The sequence below is a fragment of the Ischnura elegans genome, assembly GCF_921293095.1.
Source record: "Ischnura elegans chromosome 13 unlocalized genomic scaffold, ioIscEleg1.1 SUPER_13_unloc_4, whole genome shotgun sequence".
Taxonomy (NCBI): Eukaryota; Metazoa; Arthropoda; class Insecta; order Odonata; family Coenagrionidae; genus Ischnura; species Ischnura elegans.
Genome location: NW_025791660.1, coordinates 3837351 through 3860649, shown reverse-complemented (window position 1 = coordinate 3860649; position 23299 = coordinate 3837351). Strand labels below are relative to the sequence as shown.

Here is a 23299-nt window from a genome sequence, read left to right as displayed (position 1 = left end):
TGGCAGTGTAGCTCCCTGCTCCCTAGTTGAGCATTAATATTCTTGAGTTTGATCTGTGAGTTGCAAGATTCTCATGAGTATTTTGGCCAGCTGGAGTGGTCTCAATTAAAAGAGGAGTTTTCATTATCGACTGAGGGAATTATTGTTTTGCTTTTATTGAGTGACGCCCATTGTTCTCTCCTAGTTTCACGTGAAGGATGAGAAAGAAGACCCTCTGAGTGAAGGGAACTCTCCTGTTCTCGACACGTCACATCCAGCTGGAATTTTAAGTGATGCCTCTGACCCATTGGCCACTGTTGACCTGGTGAGTGTACTTTTGCCAAGTGTAATTTAATTTTTCTCTGGCACAATGTCATTCCAATTTGCATTATTCCTAAGACCTTTCTGCAGAAACATACTGCATTTTGCCTTGCCTGTTCAATCATGAACAACTACAGAAGAGCTTTCATGTTTGAATCGTTTAAATTAAATATAATGAACAGATTTGGTGTATTTTGCCAAACTGGCTGCTCAACTTTGCTTGCTGAGCAAGTAAGATTTCTATCATCTCAGCACTGAGCAGTCATTTGTTATGTGATCGCACAAACAGTTTCATTTCCGTTTGCCATGGAGTGGAAGGGGGGATGTTAGGAATCGAGAGTTAAACTGAATACTATTGACTTACGTTCAGTGAAACAGATTGACCATGACATCATAATGTAGCTGCTAGCTAGATTCAACTACATAACTCGTATTGCTTATGAGAGAATGATGTTCATAGGAATCAAAATGTTGCAGAATTGGATTTTGTGATGAAAGTGAAGAGGAATTTACTGTGGGGATGATGGATATTTTAGACCTTGTTTACCATATTTGAATTGAGTGTTGGGCATCGGCAATGCTAGTCGATTGCCAAAAGGTATCAATTGTTAGTGATGTTAACTATTTCAAAGCTGACCATGTGAAACTCAAAATCAACCCCCTGTGCGGCTTCCGTTTTTCCCTCTCCTGTCGACTGCACAGCGGGATAGATATGTGATGCTTGTTGCATAAGGTCGGCTTCTTCCCCCCGCCACTGTTTTCTTTCATATTTTTCTGCACGTTGTGTCCAAAAAATACAAGGAAAATGAATTGGTAATGTTCTAATGGTATTGCCAGTGGTATGTTGCCACTGCCATGGATAATTTGTGGCTCAGATGGATGTACACCCATGCCTCGTATAGCGCAATAAAAATCCAGTATAGCCTAATCAAAAAACTTTATCGCTCTCATGATAACACGTGAACTTGCGCTCAGTGCTCACGAAAGTGATATCATTTTATGCATTTTACTAATATTGCTTGCCTCAAATCTTCTTTGTCCCTATATTAATTGAAATCCATTGCTGTGCAATGGACAAAAGCATTACTCATCATTGGATTTAGATAGTTGGCCTACCAAAGTAATTTATCTCCACTCTTTAACAGAATAACAATAGTTAATTTAGATCATTAATTATGCGTGGAGCTAGTGGAAATGAGTTTCTTTAAGCAATACGGTATGAGATGTAATTTTTGCCATCATAGGTTATCGGGCGATTGACTTCCAGGTAGAGGATCTATGCTAAAGACTTCGAGGTCATTGGTATTTACGCAGGAGAAATGGAGTGGTGGCCGAGTTGTGTATGAATAGTATCAACACATAAAGGGTCTGCATTAGTTTCAAACACAATCGCATCATTCCCTCCCAGCAGTCGTAGGACCTTTGTGACACAGGAATACTGTGCTGCAGTGGGTGATTTTGATAGAGCCATACAAAGGGAAAACCAAGAGAACAATGGCCAAATATAGGAATGCGGGTAGAAAAATCAAGAAGTTATCATGAAAAACCATTTACCTAGAATAGAAATTGAAAGAGGTGAATTGCTTTGAAAATAGAGATCATCGAAGGAATATTGCATGGAAGTTTAAACTCACAATTATCTCTTAACTGTTCTGCAGCTGTAAATTTTGAAGCCACCAATTATAAGTATGTTCCGTACTTAGAATCTGATGCATTGTTTCCTTACCTCTGTATTTGTATTCTCAGTTGTGAGTAGAACATTCTTTTTTGGAGAATGCTCCTTGTGCCTTTACTATTCCATTGTCTATTTCTTTCATGCTTCTTCCATCAATGGTAGCTAGACTTTCTGTGGCTTATAAATGAACTGGTTACTCTGCTTTGTGTAGCTTAGCATATAAGTCTGTTTGTAAGGTTATGAAACATGAAAATCGCATATTATTGAAGCCATGGTAAGTAGTGTATTTATACTTTAAAGTGGTGATGTTATCATTTGTTTTTTATATTTTATCACGGATATATTTCTTTTCCACCTGAAACAACTTCACGTGTTTGAAAGCACTGTCTTATGCCTTTTGAGCTAATAAGTTGTAAATGGTTCAGTTATTTCCGGGAAAGCTAATGATGTTCAACTTGAAATGAATTGCAAATTTTTATTTAGTCCCTGGATGTAAAATTCCTCAAGAAAACACCACTTATGATTAGGGATGTGAATTTTTTGATGGTTTGAGAGGGAGAAAAGCAGTACTTTGAAATTGGAAATTCGGTTGTTTCAAATAGACATTTCGGTGTTTTCTCAAAAGCTGCAAGTTTGAATATATACTTACGTTAGTTTTTATTTCAAAACCTAGAAAAGGGACAGTACCATTGTTTAACTGAATATATCTTGGTTAAGTGACACTTCCCTTGTGGCTGTGTTATGACTGCAGACAATCACCTCAGTGGTGGAACCGGGAAAATCGATTTAAGTCAAAAATTAAGCTATAATGCCTGTCGGTAGTGAAATGGGGAATGTGATATGTATAAAAATTGCATGCTGTTTAGTGTGGCTAGTAGGCTTTAATTCTTTCTAATAAGTAAATTTCAATCTAAATTACTTCTTTTACAAATCCCACGGGATCGAGAATAACATAGGTAATGCTGTAGAGTCAAATAAAGCCCGGAACTCCAGTAGCTTGGTTACAGCATGGGAAGCTGCACTGGACAGAACTGCACTCATTTAGCCCCTACCGACTCCCCTTCCACAATCCTCTAGTAGTTTAATAATATTGCTCCCGTAACTCCCTCATACAATGAGTTCAAGTGCTTGCTGAATTACCCTTAGCTGCCCATCTAGAATAGGTACAGCTGGCTGTGAGTGTCCCTCCAGAGATGTGATCATTTCAACAATGTGTTTGCCATGTTCTGTGATGAACATAGCCTGTATTTGGATTGATTCCTAGTCTTCTTCTGAAATACTATGAGAAAAATCAACCCATCATTGTCACGTGTCATGTTCCCACTGTGCATAAACCCTACAATGACCTTTTGCATGTGTTGCAAAATATGCCACAGATTCACACCAGGAGCTCCACCTGGTTAAAAATGGCTGAGGAAATAGTGGCACTTGCTGATTCGGGGTAGGCTGTATTCAGATATGTTTTCTATAAAGGTGCTTCCTTTTTCATGTGTTAAGGAATGGCATCCTCACTTTGGATACTGCTTGATGCAAAATATGCAGATCTTTTACAAGAGTATACAGTACTAAATTAAGTTGATGGCCCCAGCACTGAATAATCAGAACAATGTCTGACAACAAATCCTCCATTGCATGAAAACATTTTGTCATTTAGCGAGCAGAGTCTGACACTAATGCTGTTACATTATCGAGTGGTATTTCATATTTCTTCAGTGTGTCTAAAATTGCTCTTGAACATGTTTTTGAATTAGCTGTTTCCAAAGTACACACGTCACCAACTACAATGTCCAAGGCACTATCAAGAAGTTCAACAATTTTTAGCAAGATCACAAAAACATTTTCTTCTCTCTTTTCCTTTGTTTTATCACAAAAAAACTATCACCTACTTGTCCTTCAGTTGAGTCTTCATGTTGGCCTGTCTTTGTATTTTAGATCAGGAATGTATTTGTCCCTAAGTTGGCAAATGTAGGTAATTTCTCCAGCACCAGTAGTGAAGTAAAATTATTCACAGCAGTAAATAAAACGTTAGTTTTCCTATTGCTATGGAAAGGATTAGAATGCTTGGACTAGAATTACAAAAAGCTGCTGTACTCGTATACTTGCCCTCAACGAATTCATTCGAAAATAATTAACTCTAGCGGGTGTAACTTTGTGGAAATCCATAATCGCAGGAATAGAAGGATCAACAACTTTCCTTTTTCCACATGGTAATTCTTTGAGACCAACCATGGTTTCGTTACAGCAACCTTGATAATTTTACGCTGCAACGAAACCATGGTCGGTCTCAATAAATCACCATGTGGAAATAGGAAAGTTGTTGATCCTTCTATTTCTGTCGTTCAAAAATGACTTCATGTGCTCATTTTCCAATTTGTAGAGAAGAATGTCAGCTTTGAGAAAGTTTCATACTACCCACTTTCCAAAATGATAAGCAATTTGGTTTTTCATGGCAGCAGTTGATGCAGAGAGTGATTGATGTTTGTAACTTTAAAGAATATCCATACTTACCAAATTTGGCAGCAGTTAGATGCTTCGAAGATTTCCAACGTTTTTCAATCGAGTCTTTCCTTTCCCAAGCTACCTGACAATTGCAGAATTGGAACATTGCCATACTTTTATCGATACAATAAAATTCATCCTTTGGTTACTGAAATGCCCTGTCTCTTTTGCTTAATTTTTCATTCTGCACTACAATAACTCGTCAAAATAACTAGAATATCTGAGACACCAGCAGCAATATTTGACAATTGCCGCTGAAAAGTCAGTTATTTGACAGACATAGCTAAAAGGTAGAGATCCAAACAGCAGATATTCAGGCACGTGCAGTCCATGGGTGCATTCATCAGGCTAGCGCCGGGCTAGCGGACGGTTCTACTCTGGATTTACCACTGACATCTGATTTTAATGCTCACGGAGTGACAACAGTTCTAGGGGCATGCTTCAGATTCCTCTACTAATATAATATTCCATTTGTGATGTTGATAAGAAAAAATGTCATACATTGCTCTTCTGTTGTTCAACTGAGAGAGAAAATAGATGGTTATTCCCTCAGAGTAAGGATGTGAGATTGCCACATATTGCCTAGTATGGCAGCAAATCGAAAACACGCGATGCTATCCTCCCGCGATTGTATCGCAACATTAGTTATGCTATGAGGAACTGCACTCGTCCACATACCTAAGGAATACTCCCACTTGTGTTAATTTTAATCGAATTGAAACCATTCCGTGTAATGTAATGCTTTTTCCTGTGATTGAAATTACAGTTTCAAAATTTTCCCCAAAAAAATAAAAATTCGTATTTTGGGACACAATTTGCAACATTTCGTGAGTTCAAAAGTCATATCCCCAGTCACTTTGAGGTATATTGTAATGTCTTACCTCAACCAGGACACTTTGTGTCTAAATACGTAGAATTCATGATGGCAAAATTTTCCCATCCCTACTCATCAGTTGTCCATGCAAAGTAAATGAACCTTCATATTTTCCCATTGAACCTATGCAAGCTTTGTGCTATAAGGAGTTCTAGCAAGGATAATCTACAGATTTCTCTTTGTTGTTAACTCAGAATGGCCTTCTGTTACATCTTGTCTGAGGAAGTTTAATTTATTATTCAAAATGTTTGATGTCTCTAAACTGAATTATAAACCAAAATATACACTAAATTTATCCTCCATTTTTGACCCTATATTTTCATGAATGTATGTTATTACCTATGAGCTATGGATTCTCATGCAAAGTTCTTTCATAAAATAAGTTACTGTTACGAATAAGATTTTATCTGGAGTTCTGCATCTCCAGAAACGATTGCCCTGAGGATCATCAGGTGGCTTTTGCAGGGATTTTGCGATGAAAATAAGAAGTAATAGTTATATAGTAAAGTGGCAGTTTTAACAAAATAATTATAAATATTATAAATTCCTGACATTAATTACCTTAAGGCAGCTTGCAGGTAATATGAAGAATACATCCATTTGAAACTAACTTTAATTTTATTCATATGAGAAATTCCTAAAAGTTTTATTTTAATATTTCTGTGTGTCAATCATTTATGATGATGATTGGTGTTTATGTTGCAGCCCAATACCTTAACTGCTTCCCAAGGCGAAAAGGTGGAAGCTCAGGGCAGGGGAGCCATGGTGGCAGACCTGGATTGGACGCTGGTCGGGGCAAAGGAGGAACCATCTCCAGATGAGAATGCCCAGGTATGTATGGAATTATTATTATGGAATTCAATTAATTATTGAAGGATATAGTGGGTAAAAATGTTTATCATGGAAACTGCGAGGACATTGTAATTTTTATGTAGGTTTAAAGGTAACCTATTTGATTCAAAGTTACTAATTACTCGAATAAGTTTTCTTATCATAAAAAAGCTGGTTTTTCCTTTTTATGTTGTTCATTTGTGTAGTAGTTTTCTTGCCTTATACATAACTATATAAAATCCTGGGACCGATAAACGTAACCTCATTAGCCCTCCAGTGGGGAAGTGTGGCACCTCGGTGGTCCAAAGTGTTTCATACGTGTGCTGTTATTCTTGTGATGACAAAAAATACCTGTGATTTTCAGAAGCTACCCATTATTTTGGTGTCAAATGCCTTTCATAGATCCTTGTTAGTAACTGGTTACCGTCCAACATCGCACAAAAGAAAGTAGGAATGTATTGGCCACAAGCTAAAAGTGTTTGGCACGTTTATGCTACTTTTATTGGTACCTCAGTAAGTGGCCTACTTGTTTGCCCTCATCGCAAACCTTGCTGCGCCTTTTTCAATGCCGTATTTTTAAGGCCTTTGCAATGCTGAACACATCCCTGCACTAGCAGTTTTTCCGTTGAATGGGCCTTAATTTGGCTTTAATTCATATATTTTCATGTGTTACTTTACACAAGCCGCGTATAGTTCCATAATATCGCACTACTCAGCGTACCGGTCAGTTGGGGTAGTGGTTAGCATTTAGGCCTTCCACTCAGGGGACCAGGGCTCAGGGCTTCGTCATGGCTATATATTTTGTTGTCTTCATTGTGATCATACGGCGTCAACTTTTTCATTAATTTTAATTGCGACATACATAGACATGAGACTAGTTTTTTATCATCATAATGGCGTTTAGGTATTTATGTACTGTCATTTCCAATACGGAGAAGTGAGGGCTCCACTTGCTACTCTCCTCAAAAACATACCGAAAGATTGACAGTGGCTTTTCTCGAAGAAATGACATTTATTGGTGGGCCTCCTGTTATTATATTGGAAGGGCTACAGAAGATTTTGGGAAGTGGCAAACACAAGACTCATTTGGTGTAATTGTTGCCTTTAACCCTCTAGCGGGCGCGACTGTTATTTCTACACAACCGGGAGAATGGCATACTTTGCCCACGTTATGTGCACACATGATAACACTCGATTTTAGTTTAAATTAATCTTTATTTCTATATAGTAGTTAAATCTTGTACATTATCTTGTGTGATACAGATATAAAGGTACGCAGGTGGTACAGGGCTGGTCACGTGGCGTAATTTATACGCCACGTGTGATGGGTTCCTCTTCGTGATCATAAAATATTAGCTTCAATACCTCAAACTTTGAAAACTCACAATAAAGACAGTCAAAGTACATAGTAGGAATACCCGAGACCATTCTAGCCCAGAATATACGTACAATGTTGAAATCCTTGGTTTTCGAGGATTGACGTATTTTATATGCCAGCACGCCCGGTCCAGGGCCATCAACTTTTATTTCACCCTATTTATTAGTTGAAATTATTTTCCTTTGCTAGTGTAGTCATCGTATCTCCGTGTTTGAAATGACACTGCTTAAATACATAAATGCCATTATGATGATAAAAAAATAGTCTCATGTCTATGGTTGTCGTAATAGGGTTGTTCACCAATTATTTTACTGTCTTAAATGAAAGTACACATGGAGGGGATACTGGCAGCAGTTTCAGCGCTTTTATATTAAAAAATTTAACCCTTAAAATGCTAAGCGAAAAGTGTGGAATACAAGGATCAGCTCAGCTTGATACAAAATATACTCATAGGTACAATTAACATATTTTACAGTGTTATCATAGTTAATATGCATTAACTCTTACCTTGCACGCTTCACTCCTTGAATTTCCAGAGCGCTAAAAATGTCATCATTAGATATATTTTCTGCGTATTTAGATTTTTTCTTGCCTTGACCACTATTTATTGAAAAAAATTGAAAATGAAAAATGAGCATCAGGCACATATTAGGTGCAGTATTAGAATTAGCCCTCACAAAACCACAATCCGAAGGCATTTCTCACCATGGCATCCACAAATTCAAGTATGGCTTGGATAACGGCGTTCACTGAAAGCATGTAGTCAGCGAAGTAGCTGTGTGTGACGTCAGATCCATTCCTGCAAAAAATATAATTTTGGAGATTTTTAATGTTTTGGTAAGGATTGGACCAACGTTAAATGTTTTTAGCTTTAGTAGTGTATTGCTTATTATAATTTGGCTCTCTCTAATTTGTAATAAATCTGTATATAGCTTTGAACTGGCATAAAATTTGAGGATAAGTAACCTATTGTTTTATCCTTTGCATTATTGCTCACCCTTAGATGCAATCGAAATAGCTCTATGAGTATAAATATTTTTCTACCAATGAACGTGCCTTCTCATTGATTGACTCAGTTCCCAACAGGCAAGTAAGGTATCTTATTTAAATTTTAGTTGTCTTATGTTTCAAATAACCCCCTAATAGGCTAGACAGCAATGCTTCCTCGGCGAAAACTTCGTACCTCCACTAGCCATTGCCAGAATCACTTCAAGACTAAGTGGCGATACCTACTATCTAACGCAAAACCCGGAATACCTAAGTAACTAACCTATCACTAACAACTATAAAAAGTATTAAACTAATAATGCGTGTAAATAACCAGTTAAATGATTTAAAAAATGATCTAACAAAACTAGTACACTAGTAAAATGCTAACCTACTTAAAGAAGAATGACAATGACCCTTAAAACTGAATGAGCTATTCTAAAAACTAGAGAGATTATCAACAAGATACAGATTACTAAAATTTTCAATCAACAACCGCCTAAGACTACGGAAAATTAAGGTAATAATAAATTAAGATCCTAAAAAAGAGGACCACGCGAGCCTGGTAACTAATAACTTAATAAATAACTTAAAATGGTATACTAACTCAGCTAAAACTATGTTACGATGTAATTAATTATCTCTAATACGACTAAAAATTAAATTATAGAGATTAAAGTCAATGAAAGAGATTTTAAATCTCAAAAAACTGCTCAACGCCACTGAATCTCAACGTGCTCCTTCTGAATGCTAATAGGGGTATCCCTCAACCTGTACTTGCGAATTCGGCCGCTAGATAGCGTCTCTCTGGTCTGGAATCTCGAATTGCAGAAATTTTTTCACCACTATGAATTGTTAGCCAAAACTCACCTTAGCATCTATTTGAATGGGTAATTTCGTTTGAGGTTAACAACCCTATTAAAATTATTGAAAAAGGTTGCACTGTATGATCACGATCAAGACTAAATATATAGCCATGATGAAGCCCTGGTCCCCTGTGTGGTAGCCTGAAACGCTACCACTACCCCACCTGACCCGTCTGCTAAGAGGTGAGATATTATGTATCTATAGGTGGCTTGTGAAAAGTACAGCATGAAAATTAATCAATATCAGCCAAACTAAGGCCCATACAACAGAACCACTACTAGTTCAGAGATGTGTTTACCATTCCGAAGGCCATAAAAAATACGGCATTGAAAAAGGCGTAGCAAGGTTTGTGGTCTCCCATTGCTAGTTAGGCTTACCCACGAGTATTTGCAGGCAGTCTTACCTATTCGATTCAAAGTTACTTATAACTGAAAAAAGTACGTATTCTTATCTCAAAAAAAGTCATTTTTTTCCTCTTCATTTTGTATTTAATTGTTGTAGTTTTCTTGCCTTATATTTTTCTTGCCTTGTATTTTTCTACGTGAAATCTTGGTACCGATAATGCAAGTATCAATATGATATTTCTTTTACAACAAAATATCCTGCGACCAATAAATCATACCTCATGAAGATGTTTTTTTACAATGTGAAATCCCAGGACTGATAATTCATAGCTCATTAAGAAAATCAGGTCTCACATTTCAATCAAACTCTGTAGTGTTGTAGTTCATAGGGACCTGTCCACAAATATCCTCCCATGTTGGGTTATATAACCAATGGTTTTAAAAGTGGAATGCAGTTCAACATTTATATACCTAATATGTATATTCCCCTAGAAATGTTCTCCTTTCAAGTAGCAGTGGTAGTGTGGTGGTTATGGTGTTTGGCTACTATCTGGAGGTCCTAGGTTCCACATTTGCATGCAGCACTTTTTTAATAATTTGTTTCTACTTTTCACTTTACAAAGTTGTACAAAAGCCTGCTGTACATCATTATTTCCATGATTTTCACTGAAGAATTTAGTTTTCTGTGTGGAAATCTTTTTCTGCAATATAGCAGCATCAGATTTTATCCCATTTTTTCACACGGATGCCTAGTTTCCATTACATTATTTCAGTCTATTCATTGCCAAAGAAACATTAATTATTATATGGTATCACATGAACTAAATTTTATACATTGCAGAGTTATCTAATGAAGATAATATTACAATGCACGCGGAACATAAATCAAAGACCGTTTACATGTTGAAAAAAATGGAATAATATTTAATTCCCTGAAGTGTCGAAAATATTTTTATTTTGTAAGGAAAAAATTTCTGTGGAATTCCAAACTTTGATATAATGTTGTGTATAAAAAAGTTTAAATCCTTTCAAAAAAAGTCCTGAATCTCTTTTCGTGCATGATTTATATCTTGATGATTACTTCCAGCCTACTTTAAGTGAGGATGGGGACCCATTTGAGAGTTCAACTACTGCCCATGAGTCTGCATTTGGTGAGTACTCTTACGGGTTGCAAATAACTCTATCCTTGGAGGGATTGATGTTAATGTGGAGGATATACAAGTAAATGCTTTTATTTAGCCAACATTTACTGTGACTAGAGCAATTATTGAAAATTTGACAGTGTCCCATAAGTTCACAATGGAAGTCATGGATGAGTGATTTTAAGTGCCTCAAAAAGTTGCATACAAGTAAGGCTTAGGTCACTTTCAGACTTTCAGGACAGTAAAGCACAGGTGCTGTGCTTTAATATAATCTAATGTCCCTACCGATGCCTTCATACCGGTCAAATCATGCCGTGTTCTCCACTGCGCCCATTTCTATCCGACCAGGCACTGCAGCATCAACAGCGTCAACTGGTCATGAAACTCAGACCGCTTTCAGATGAGAAAACTCTGGATTTCCTTGTGCCATGCGGAGAATGAAGGAATGTGAAATGTCCTCTCTTCTGAAATCGGCCTTATTTTGACTGATTCAAAAGGATGAAGAACCTGAATTAGTCATTCATCCATATTTCCTGTTGTCTTTATTTTAAGTGGTAATTGGATAGGAAAGAAGTTTTATGTTAACTTTCTTTTTTGTAGTCATTTGAATCGTTTTTAATGGTCTTCCCTAACAAAATATTTTTGTTTCACTGAAATTGTTGGGTATGTAAATGAGCAATGGCTAAGAATTTTTTCTTTATTTTCTCTATTTGGCATTTTTGACAGTTAAAGAGTCATATTAAATGAATAAAAAGAATGCTGCCTTGCTTCAACCAAGCTTTGAGACTAGTTTATTGAAAGAAAAAAATTTACTCGTAGTAGCCACGCACTTTTTTCCAGAAATGCAGGTGAAAAGGGGGGATGTGCGAATCCTCAAAATTATTTACCCAAAAAGCCAGAATGGAGCATTTTGTTTCAGAATTGAGTATGAAAAGTAAATTTCAGGGTTGATTGAAAATTTAAACATGGAATTTGGTCAAATGAGGGCAAAAATTAACTTTGCTTTTGGACCATTTTAAATTTGTGGGAAAATTAGCGAAAATCTTTTAAATGAGTGCATTCCTATTCACCCTTTTGTCCTTTGGATTAGCAATGGTGCTTTGTTAGGTTTTACTGACAACTAGGCATGAAGCTTCCTTGGAGGAGAAAATATGGTTGACATAATATTAAATTTAGAGGTATGCTCCAGAAATGAAATCAGTATGGCTAAGAAACAGCCGATTTCTTGATATCAGTCTAATAATTCTACATTCAATCTGCATGATAACCTGAAAGGCGTGTGGTAGGGGGTGTTAGGACTTCCGCTGTTCTTACACAAAAAGTTGATGCTCTATGGGAATTAGGACTAGCGTTTATTAAAATCTTTTACGGCTCGGGGGAAAAACTAATTCCCGTATCTGCCCGTTCCGCAAAACAACTCTTTTAATTTATCGCTTCTATCGGACCTGGAAATATAGTGGGGCTCTAGTATATTGTCCTCCGTGTCGCTTTTAAAGAAATCAAAAGTCAACTGTACAAGAAATCTAAGCCTAGCACTCAGCCTTCGAGTCTCCAGCGGCTAAGTCCAATTCACATAACATCTGGGTAATGCTTTCTGTACAAAGATAGCAGTTTTTGACGAACCACACAGCCTTCCTTGGTATTTTTTTCGGTTTGCTGATTAAGTCTTTCTTCGCCAGATCCCATACGCTTGTTGCATTATCGAGGTGCGGTCGGACGAGTGCAAAATAGCACCTTTCTTTTACTTTCTCATCTGAAAATCTTCCCACAATACACTTGACAAATCCTTATTTCTTCAGGGCTATGCCGAAAGTATTTCTTATGTGTGTTCCCGACAATAGGTTAGAGGTTATCGTTTCTCCCACGTACCTCACTTTGTACGTTGCCTCTATGTTAATACCATCCACTGCATAAACATGGGTATGGCTGTGCAAATTCAGCAAGAAATGTACCGTCATGTATTTTCTCATATTACGTTCAAGTCCCCTCTCTTGGCTCCAGAAATAAACGTTGTTTGAGTCCAATGATAGAATTTCATAGAGTGATCACTAATTTTGCGACAGATGACAGGGTTGTCAGCAAATAAACGTGTTATATTGCTAATGCGGGAGCAGAGTTCATTAATGTGTATAATGAACAATAGGGAAGAAAAATCTTTTGTTCCCTTAGCCAAAATAATTGCTGAAAGAGAAAGGTCTTTATACGTTGGTGCAAAATAAAAAAGAAATAAGAGGTGAATTCGGAGAGAAATTTTCCCTTTCAAAGGCAGAGCAGGGAATTCATCTCTCTTTAGTTCCCAGAAGAATTGACGATAATGTCATACTGAACCAAAATAATAAATTAGTCCTTATTCTTTCTAAAATGCTTTATGATTCTTCCATTGTTGCTGAAAGGGATAGCCAAAATAAATCTGATATGCTTACATCCTACATCAACTAAAATTGACGTTGATCAAGTGGACATCTAATTCTGTGCAAAAACTATACGGCAGGACAGAATGCAAGATGGCAGCCTTTGGTCATTTTTTTTACTAATTATTGAAAATTTCTGATTTCATTGCCCTTGGCAGTTTAATGGTCCATTAAATATCTTCTCAAGTTATTAGGAGTGGTTTTCTGCAGAAGAAAGCTTGGGAAATGATTAAACTGTATGTACTGAAAAAGAGTGGAAATTCCACTATCCCAACACATATAAGAGCTCAGGCTTGCGTGCCATACTTGGAATATCTGCCCCCGGTTCTCCTCCAAACCATTGCTAATCTCATGACAGTTGGGTATATTTCACTCAAGGGAGTTTCTTTTTGCTGTTTGTTCATTGCTTTTATCTTTAAATTTTTAATTACCTCTATGAAAACTGATCTAGGAAAATTTCAAAATAATTTTTCTAGATACTCATCTGTAGTACCTCAAAATTTATTGTGAATGCCATTGTTAGGAACCTTTTTAATTTAGAAAATATTCACCAATCATTAAATATTCGATTTAAAAGAAAAATATTTTTCCCTTTTTAAAGGACCAATTCTGATTCCCAAAAGGGGTCTAATTTTATTCTTTTTCTGCATTTGGAAGTTATATGTGTGGTGCGTATGTGTGTGCTAAATTATTTGTATATGTTTCATTTTAATGCATGATTTAGTCTTTTTTGTTCTACTACACCCCTTTTGCCCTCGTCATTTTTATGCTATGTGTTCTTTTCCCCTCCATTCATTTACATCGAGTCTCTATTCAAGTCCAACTTGGGCAGCTATTGTTCCACGTGATTTGTGCATTTTTCCATCCATTCAATGAATTTTAGGTAGAAGATGTTGTATTCTTAAATTTCACGTTTGACTGTGCTATTTTGAAATTTTCTGCTAGGGTCCCCGGCTGCCGAAGAAATGCCCGAGCAAACAACATCAACTTCATATCTGCTTGCAGAAGGCAATCTAGGGAATCATTCAATTGATGAATGCATTGGTCCCACACCTTTGGTGACACAAATTGATTCCAAGGCTGGAACATCCCATGAAGAGATAGAGAAAAATCTGATAGATGAAGACTTGGAAAAATGTGGTGCTTCTGAAACTTATGAGATATCAAGTTGCTCAATTCCTGATGACAGACAATGTAATACCAAAGACATTGAATCAATTAAAAGCAGCAGAGGTGGAGCCGTAATGGCTGTTGTTGGGGAGAGAAGTGGTTGTGATGCACCAAATACCTCGCATAACCTTAGGTTTATCAGAATACGTAGAAATGACAGAAGTGGCTCTGAGACCATCGTGGGAGGCAACAACGAGGTTCTAAATTGCTTGATCGAAAATCCAGGGAGCAGTTACAGTTCAAACGAAGATTCGTATAATTGCTTCAACTGCAGAGATGTGTTCAACAACAAAAAGGAGCTAATGAAACACATGAAAATTCATTTTGTTGCTCGTAATTTTGATGCTGCAGCGGAATCAATCGCAGATGTGTCTCCGGAAGCACTACCATCAAGCGGGCACAGCAGTTCTTGCGAGCCTACCACCTCAAAGGCTTTAATTGGCCTGGATAGGAAAATACTAGAGCCTATGCGAAAAGAAAATGTTCTTATCAAGGAAACCAGTCGAGGAAAAGGGGATGAGAAAAACATAAGACGATTGACGAGAAGTTTCACTGTAGGAGAGAAATCAACTACACAGAGTTTATCTTCAAAGTCACCTAGCATTAGAAATCTACGCAATCACGTGGGTCCGAGAAAGAAAGAGAGACTGTATTCATGCAGGGAGTGCACTGAGTCCTTCACTCAGAAAAGGGACCTCATTGTACACAAACTTACACACACAGGAGGGAAAAGGTATTCTTGTAGCACTTGCTGCAAGCCTTTCACACAAAGAGGTCATCTCAACAGTCACGTGCTGACGCACGCAGTAGAGAAGCCTTTTATATGCAATGTGTGTGAAAAGCCTTTCTCGAGTAATAGCCACTTAGTTAGACATGTACGCACGCACACGGGAGAGAAACCGTATTCTTGTAGCATTTGCAGCAAGTGTTTTACTCAAAGAGGTCAACTCGACATTCACTCGCGAACACACACGGGAGAGAAGCCTTTTTCATGCAATGAGTGTGAAAAGTCTTTCTCGGATAAGAGCCACTTAGTTATACACATTCGTACTCACACGGGGGTTAAACCGTATTCTTGTAGCATTTGCCGCAAGTGTTTCACTCAGAAGAGTACTCTCGACAATCACTTGCGAACACATACCGGAGAGAAGCCTTTTATATGCAACGTGTGCAGCAAGGCCTTCATTCAGAAAAGTCAGCTCACCTCACACATTCGAAAACACACGGGAGATAAACCATTTTCTTGCGACGTGTGTGAAATGTCTTTCTCGGATAAGAGCAACTTAAACGCACATGTACGCATGCACACGGGAGAGAGGCCTTTTTCATGCAATGTGTGTGAAAAGTCTTTCTCGCATAAGAGCAACTTAGTTAGACATATTCGTACCCACACGGGGGATAAACCGTATTCTTGTAGCATTTGCCGCAAGTGTTTCACTCAGAGTGGTCATCTCGACAGTCACGTACGATTACACTCGGGAGAGAAGCCTTTTATATGCAATGTGTGCAGCAAGTCCTTCGCTAGGAAAAGTCACCTCACCTCACACATTCAAAGACACTCGGGAGAGAAGCCTTAATCTTGTAGCATTTGCTGCAAGCATTTCACAAAGATATGTTCTCTCGACACTCACATGAGTTTGCATACGACTGAGAAAGGCCTTTAATCATGACACGTGTGTGAAAAGTCTTCCTCGAAAAAGAACCACTCAGTGACACATTTTCGTATACACTCGAGAGAGAAGCATTAGTCGTGCAGAGTGTGCGAAAATTCTTTTCGCAGAAGAAGCTATGTGGTGGGACACATGCAAACGCACGCAGAAGAGAGATCTTTTTCACGCAGAATCCACAAAAATAATCTTTCACTCAGAGTCGTTCACTTAAGAGTCACATGCGAAACAACACGTAGGAGAAACCCTTCTCGTGCGGCGAATTTAAATTTCCATCTCGAAACAGCCTCTTAGTATAGACATGTGTACAAAAAAACCGAGAGTTGCTTTATTTCTGCAACATCCGCAGCAAGTCTGTCACGCCATGATGCGACCTAGTAACCCATTCATACACACACAGTAGATAAACTTTATCAATGTAACATTTGTTGGAAGTGTTTTGCAGTGAGTGGTTACCTTGACAGATATACATACATGCTCACACGTGTGAGCGCAGCCTTGTTTATGCATAGTCCGCATCACGTTCATCACTGCAAACAGTGGCCCTGACCACCACATGTGTAAACGTACAATTGTGATGTATTATTATTATTTCGTATTTTGCACCAAGTCTCTCGCTGTTATTTCTAATCCCAACCTCGACACGCTCTCCAAATGGAGAGACTATTCATGTTGTGTATGTTGCGTGGTTGCACTCTGATAAGTCACGTTTACGTATGCAACATTTTCTTGTGGACAGGATAATTTAAATAAATGTAACAAATGTTCCAATTAAACCTCATGCAAAGCTGCACGGAGGAGTGTAATCGTTAATTTTCGCCTGCACAACGGGAAATGAATGATGGTATTGTCCAGTAGGGATGATGAGCCCTCTACATGTTTCTATGAATGCGTGCCCAGTAATGTGTTTCTGGATTTTCATAATGAATATTGAAAGAGAGTAGTTGCAGAAAAGGGCACACCCAGGCTATAAGATTATGATGAAGCAGCCTACACTACACATTTTTGTTTAAACACGTCCACAGTATTCACTCCAATGTTTCTGGCCTTAAGTCCAGTCTTAATTGGCATCTTCTAATTGGTTCCGAATTTTCTTAGAATAATCATGTGTTCTTTGAATATTCTTTGTATAAATAATTATTCTTTTCCACATTTTGTAAATAATGTGATATCAGTGCACAATAAAAGGCTTATGGCCGAGTTTGTTGATTTAATGAATTCAGCATGTTATTTATTTTCATTGTTAAAATGTATGCAATTTTATTCCTATTTCTCTGTTTTCACTCGCGGCTGAGCGATTCGTCACGATTTGTCGGAATGCATTGTCAATAGGACAGCAAGGATAATCGTGGGCCATTAACCTTAGAACGGTGAAGTTGCGAGAAAAGGCAGCAATGGAGGTGGAAGGTGTACAAACATTGGCAGAGTAAATGGGGATGTTAACGGAGGGTGGGAGAGTAAGCAGAGGACAGAAGGTGGATGCTAGGTGACGCTGAGCGCACTTGCAGTGTTTGGTAGTGAGAAAATGATTCAGATGACACGTCGGACGCAGCCTAAAGTAGTACTACGGAGTGAGCGAGCAAGGGATTCTCCAATGTACAAACTTTGGCCGCAATCCGTTCAGCCGTATGGAAATGCATAGCAGGCAGCAAACAGACATCCTCTTTTACGTGCAAAAAAGATTAAGAGCATCCTGGCATTATCACATCGCCGAGGAATGCCACACGTTCCTCCTTCTCAGAAGTTAGGTCCACATTATTATAATTAGAATTTATGCTACTTTGTACACAAATGTGGTTTAACAATTTATCTGAGGAAAATAAAGAAAACGTCCAGTCTACTTTCAAATTTCAATACCTTTTCAGAATGAAGATATGCATTTTAGGTTAACTAGAGGTTTCCCCTTTCTCCACTCACAAAGATTACATGATGTTACATTAGAGGGTGACCTTGCATAATTTGTCACCTCCACAGATGCTATTGGGTGTTTATATTTATTTATTGCCAAGGCCAACAATCTTTTTATGGGAAGTTACTTACATTATGCTTACATTCCACTGTAAAATAAAATTAACGCAATTTTAAAATTAAATGTACTATACTTACATAAAAGTTTGTGGCCAAAATATTAGATCAGCCATATGTAGATAAGTAACGAGAATTGACCCCCGTGCATGGCGTCCGATATATCGGATAAGATAAAATTTATTAACATATTTAGAAAAAAATTCAATAAAAAAAGAATTTAATTACCCTGTGGGGCGACTGAAAGTTCTTTGAATGCCATATTTTACATAAATCCTTCTTAAGTCGATACATTCAAGTAGTCAGCTGAAATGTTAGCAGCGCAGTTAAGACTGAAATCCATGTCAACTTAATATAGTATCACTATTTAGCGCATGTCAATTGGGGCCCAGAAAGAAATTATATACTGAGGTTCGACGAATCGGACGCTATGCACTAATAAGTTATACTTTAGGCCACGGAAACGTTTTTAAATGGTCTGCATTGTGATAGCGGGGATAACGTGTACCCTTTTTTCTGAACTGACGGCGGCTGACCGCGAGCTTGCTCGAAACCCACCCACTCTTCTATCCAATTACAGAAGTGCGACAGAAGAAAGTGTGTAGGAGCCCGCAGTCTCTCTCCGAACTCCGTGCAGTGCTGATCCCTCTCCAGCTCGCAATGTTGCCAAATCTAATCCGTTGGAACCGCACAGCGTTCGTCCTAGAACCTTCCACCGCTCCCGAAAGTACCGTTATTCCCAAGGCTGGCAACGCCGGCCGGCCGGATGGAGGAGAAAGGAGAAGTGGAAGGGTCAGCGCTTCTGATTGGCTACTTGCTATTTTCCACCCAGCCGCCATCAGTTGGGAAAAAGGGTATAGTGGCAGAGAGCACAAAGGCGTATTTCGAGGAATGGACACCCTCACCACGGGGAGCGCTGCCCGGATTATCCCTTCTCCGAGAGAGAAAGAGCTCCCATTTCTGCGAGGTGCATTCAAGACGAAATAATTCCAACGAATCCTTGCATTTCCTAGGAATTTATTTATCTTGCTGCTGTACGTTAGCCGGGGAAACTTATTTGAATGCATTGGTCTCTCCTTCTTGTACTATCGGTGGTGGGTCTTCCGTCTCTGCGTAATTACCAAGGACATAATATATTAATGGTCTGTCGTGAGGGGGTAGGGTGGGCCGTCCCGGATTACGAGAGTCCACCACCTGCTAGACACACGCCCGGGGTCGATGGAAAAATATCTTCCCCGCTCATGTCCCGCACACAGTGGCGGAAAATTTTTGACGCTCCCCCAGTTAAAGGTTTACAGCCACCGACTGCGTCCGCCGGGGATGCAGATGTTGTGTTGACATTTAGTCATAAAATTTAGCAGCGATTAAAGCAAGTTTATATGTCGAATAAGCAGTCATGGAGAAAATGCGGCAGTGATTCGAGTAGATATGAGCCTATCCCTGGGCAAGGCAGGCCTAGTAAATAATACACAAAGCCTTTGGAAATGCCGTGATTTGGCGATGGGAGGCTTCTAAGTATGCCTCGCATCATCTGGAGGAGAAGGCAGCGGCTCATCTTCATATGAGTAAAGGCAGGGGCCACGGTGGTCAGTACAGCGACACTCAGTTCACTGCAGGCGTGAGAACATTTACGTAAACGGCTGTAGTACTGCGATGAGGGAGGCAAGGAGAAACAACCACATTATTATCCCGAGGAGTCGCCGTCTCTCCAACGTTAAATTATCACTCACGATGGAATTCCCTAAGTCGAAACATTCCGGAGTCAAGTGCTCTTGCGGAGACTCGTGCATGTGCCAAACATCACGAGCCTCTGAATGAAATGAAGAAAAAATGAACTTGCATCTGAATAAAAGCTGAACCTCTGAATAAAAGAACACCAAAGAGCTGCCAAGAATAGATAATTTCGTTTATCTTCCATCGCCGAGCATGTACGGGGAAGGCCAATGCACATCGTGTACTTCGATAACTCACCACCAAACAGAAGCAATAATTTCCCCGGCTGATTAAAGATGCTATCGAAATAGCCAAAACACCAAGCTTCAACAGGGAGGACAGCTACTCGCTCTCCAACGCCTCGAAGAAACTCTTCCCCAAACCAGCCAATTGCCATAGATTGCCGCATCTTACCATAATCAAGCCTTATATAAGAATGCAAAACATCTGCATCCGACATTTCAAACCTGAAGACGCCTGCAGCAACGCTGGCGAAACTATCGTTGAACGAGGAATCGGCGCTGAGGGCAAGTCGGAAGCCAAGCTGCACCAAGAGGCTAATATTACTTGGACTGTTCTCTCCCTGTTACGGAAGCGGCTTTTTCTGCTCCTTACTTGTTGGACCACAGCCAGTAAAAAGGTGGGGGACTGCGCTGTCAGTTCGCTGCCTGTTTATTACTTTTGTTTTACCGCTGATATTTAACGTGTATGATATAAGTATATGTATTACTAACATTCTAAGGAAGAAAACTGTACATATCAATTTTCAATTGACCCCCCGGTTTGGAAGTTAGCAGAGGTGTGCGTTGTATACAACACATCCGTTAATTTTAGTGGTAAAAACAGCTTGTTTTCGGCTAACTACTAGTGATAGATGTGGCTTCCTTATATCAAGATTGTAGTTATAAGAACGAAAACTACGGTAATGTCAAGCGCTCAAATTAGGGAAACTTGATTTTACGCGCATAAAACGGATACTTTTGGGGAAAAAATATTAAGAACTGGAAATACTATGACGCCGAAGATTTTTTGTGACACGCCGACACAGAAATGAATTTTCTTTCGTGTGCTCTTTGTTACATTGAAGTTGACTGCTTCGTTTAGACGCTACAGCTCCTCAAACTCGGGTATCTTGCTTTTTTACAGACAGTACATGAGCTGGAAAATGATGCACGACCCTTTGAGAATAATGGTAATAGAATACACGGATCAGGACATTACATTATCTCCAGATCGCCCCGTGATTAGGAAGAGGAAAATTCTCGAGCTCCTGCAGGAGAATGAAGAATGTAGCCTGAGGAAGTGCAAATGGAGCATGCTATCCCCGGAAACAGGAACGAGGAGGCTGATGAAGATACATAATTCGAATGGATTGTTGCAAAAGGAGCGCATTCTTTCCAACACAAATGAGACCTCCACTTCCACAGAAAAGAGGGAAAACTTGAATGAAGTGCAAAAGCAAACATGAAAAAAATGGCTGTTCTCGAGCGATTGCAACTCCTCTAATCAAAGTTGAAAATAAGTCTGTTGCTCTGCCCATCCCTGCCTGTTTGTGATAGTGCCTCTATTGAAAACTTGGATTTATCATTTTGAGACAGTGTATGGAGATGTTCCTGAGAATATTCAGAGTATTGGTATATTTTAAGTGAAAAACATAGTACCTGGGTGTAATGTGCAATCCATCCAGACATTGTCCAAGTGTAATGTTGGCAGTTTTTTATTAACCCTAGAAGGGCACACTGGGGTCCGGTGGACCCCAGGAGTTTTTTTCATTGCTGTAACTTTTGTAATGCACAAAATATTGAAGTCTCATACCAATGTAAATTTCCTTTTATATGTTAGTAAAAGTTTCTAGTGTGTGGTGATTTTTTCAACGCGCTTATTGCTTTATAATTTAATATTGAAAATGGTCTGGGGTCCATTGGACCCCAGTGTGCACTTCATGAAATTTTTTTGAAATTGCGAAAAAAAATTAACACATTTTATTATTGCCTTTTTTGCTGCAAATACATTTGTTATAATCGTATTTATACGTTTAAAGTAATTAAAATGCCATTTATCATTTTTTATCAATTTGGGATATTTGAGGGCATCAACTTTTTTTGTGAAATTTCTTGGTTTCCTCTTTCGCAAATAATTTAGGAGTTTCGGAGTGTAAGACGTACGAACAAACTTCAATGGAATGGATTGTAGAGCAATAGTTTTGAACATATATTACTCATAATAGTAAACTATTCATCAATCATTGACGTTTGAAATTATTTGGAGATCGAAAGAGAGAGCGAAATTTGGTTTCGGATCTGCCTGGACCAAAAGGAGCAACGCACGACGTCAAAACTTCCCGGCAAGCTTGGAAATTACTGTTGGATAGCGCTTTACGAAATAAAATAATGACGCACACAAATGAGGAAACACAACGGCAGCGTCAAAATGTCACAATTCCTCAATCGTACCACGGTGATGTAGATGTTGAGGAGATGAGGCTTTGTTTGGACTTCTATGTTTTTCTGGGGTGCAGAAGACGTGCAACACAAATTTGTATGAACTGTGGTTAACTGAGTTTGGATCTACGTTGTATCAATGCACCATGTCTCTTCACCGATTCCTGTTTTTGCTGTCAACCTTGCGTTTTTATGATAAAAACACGAGAATGCAGCGCAGATCGATCGATAAATTTGCACAAATTCGTGAAATTTGGGAAGGGTTTGTAGATAATTGCAAGAAATATTACACTCCTCATTGCCCCTTTCGGATATATATATGAAAGGAAAGCCAGATAAGTATGGCATAAAAATTGTAATGATGAATGATTCACAAACGTTTTACATAGTAAATGCCTGTCCTTACATAGGAAAAGTAGTTACCAATCCAGATGAAACTGTTCCGACATATTATGTACCGACATTGTCAACACCAATTCATGGCACGAATACAAATATTACGTGCGACAATTGGTTCACTTCTGTTGAGCTTGTAAAGAAGATGCTAAAAGATTATTCAATAACGATGGTGGGCACCATTTGTAAAAACAAGCGTCAAATTCCGGTGGATTTTACAAGAAGTGCTGTTGTTCAATCTTCACGATTTGCCTTTGACCCTGGCATAACCCTGGTATCTTTCACACCGAAAAGAAATAAAATAGTGCTTTTGTTGTAATCTTTTCATTTGGATGATGCTATAAATGAAGACAATGGAAAGCCCGAGATTATTTGCATGTATAATGCTACTAAAGGAGGAACAGACACATTTGATCAACTGTGTCATGAATATACAACAGCCAGAAAAACCCATTCCATGGCCAATGCAGATTTTCTATGGCATGCTAGACCAAGCTGGTATAAACGCAATGGTTCTTGACTCTCATGTTGATAGTAATGAAAAAATAAACCAGAGAACATTTTTGAAAAACTGGCTTT

At 38.6% G+C, this 23299-nt stretch overlaps 1 protein-coding gene across 1 annotated transcript in view; it reads left to right on the top strand.

The window, feature by feature from the left end:
* The window catches only part of LOC124173289 (zinc finger protein 182-like), a 277634-nt gene that overhangs the window by 18814 nt on the left and 235521 nt on the right, over positions 1–23299 (top strand). Inside the window, exons 4-5 of the mRNA XM_046552808.1 lie at positions 6054–6179; positions 10843–10906. Coding sequence (XP_046408764.1) covers positions 6054–6179; positions 10843–10906 — 190 coding nt within the window. The remainder of the gene's footprint in view (positions 1–6053; positions 6180–10842; positions 10907–23299) is intronic.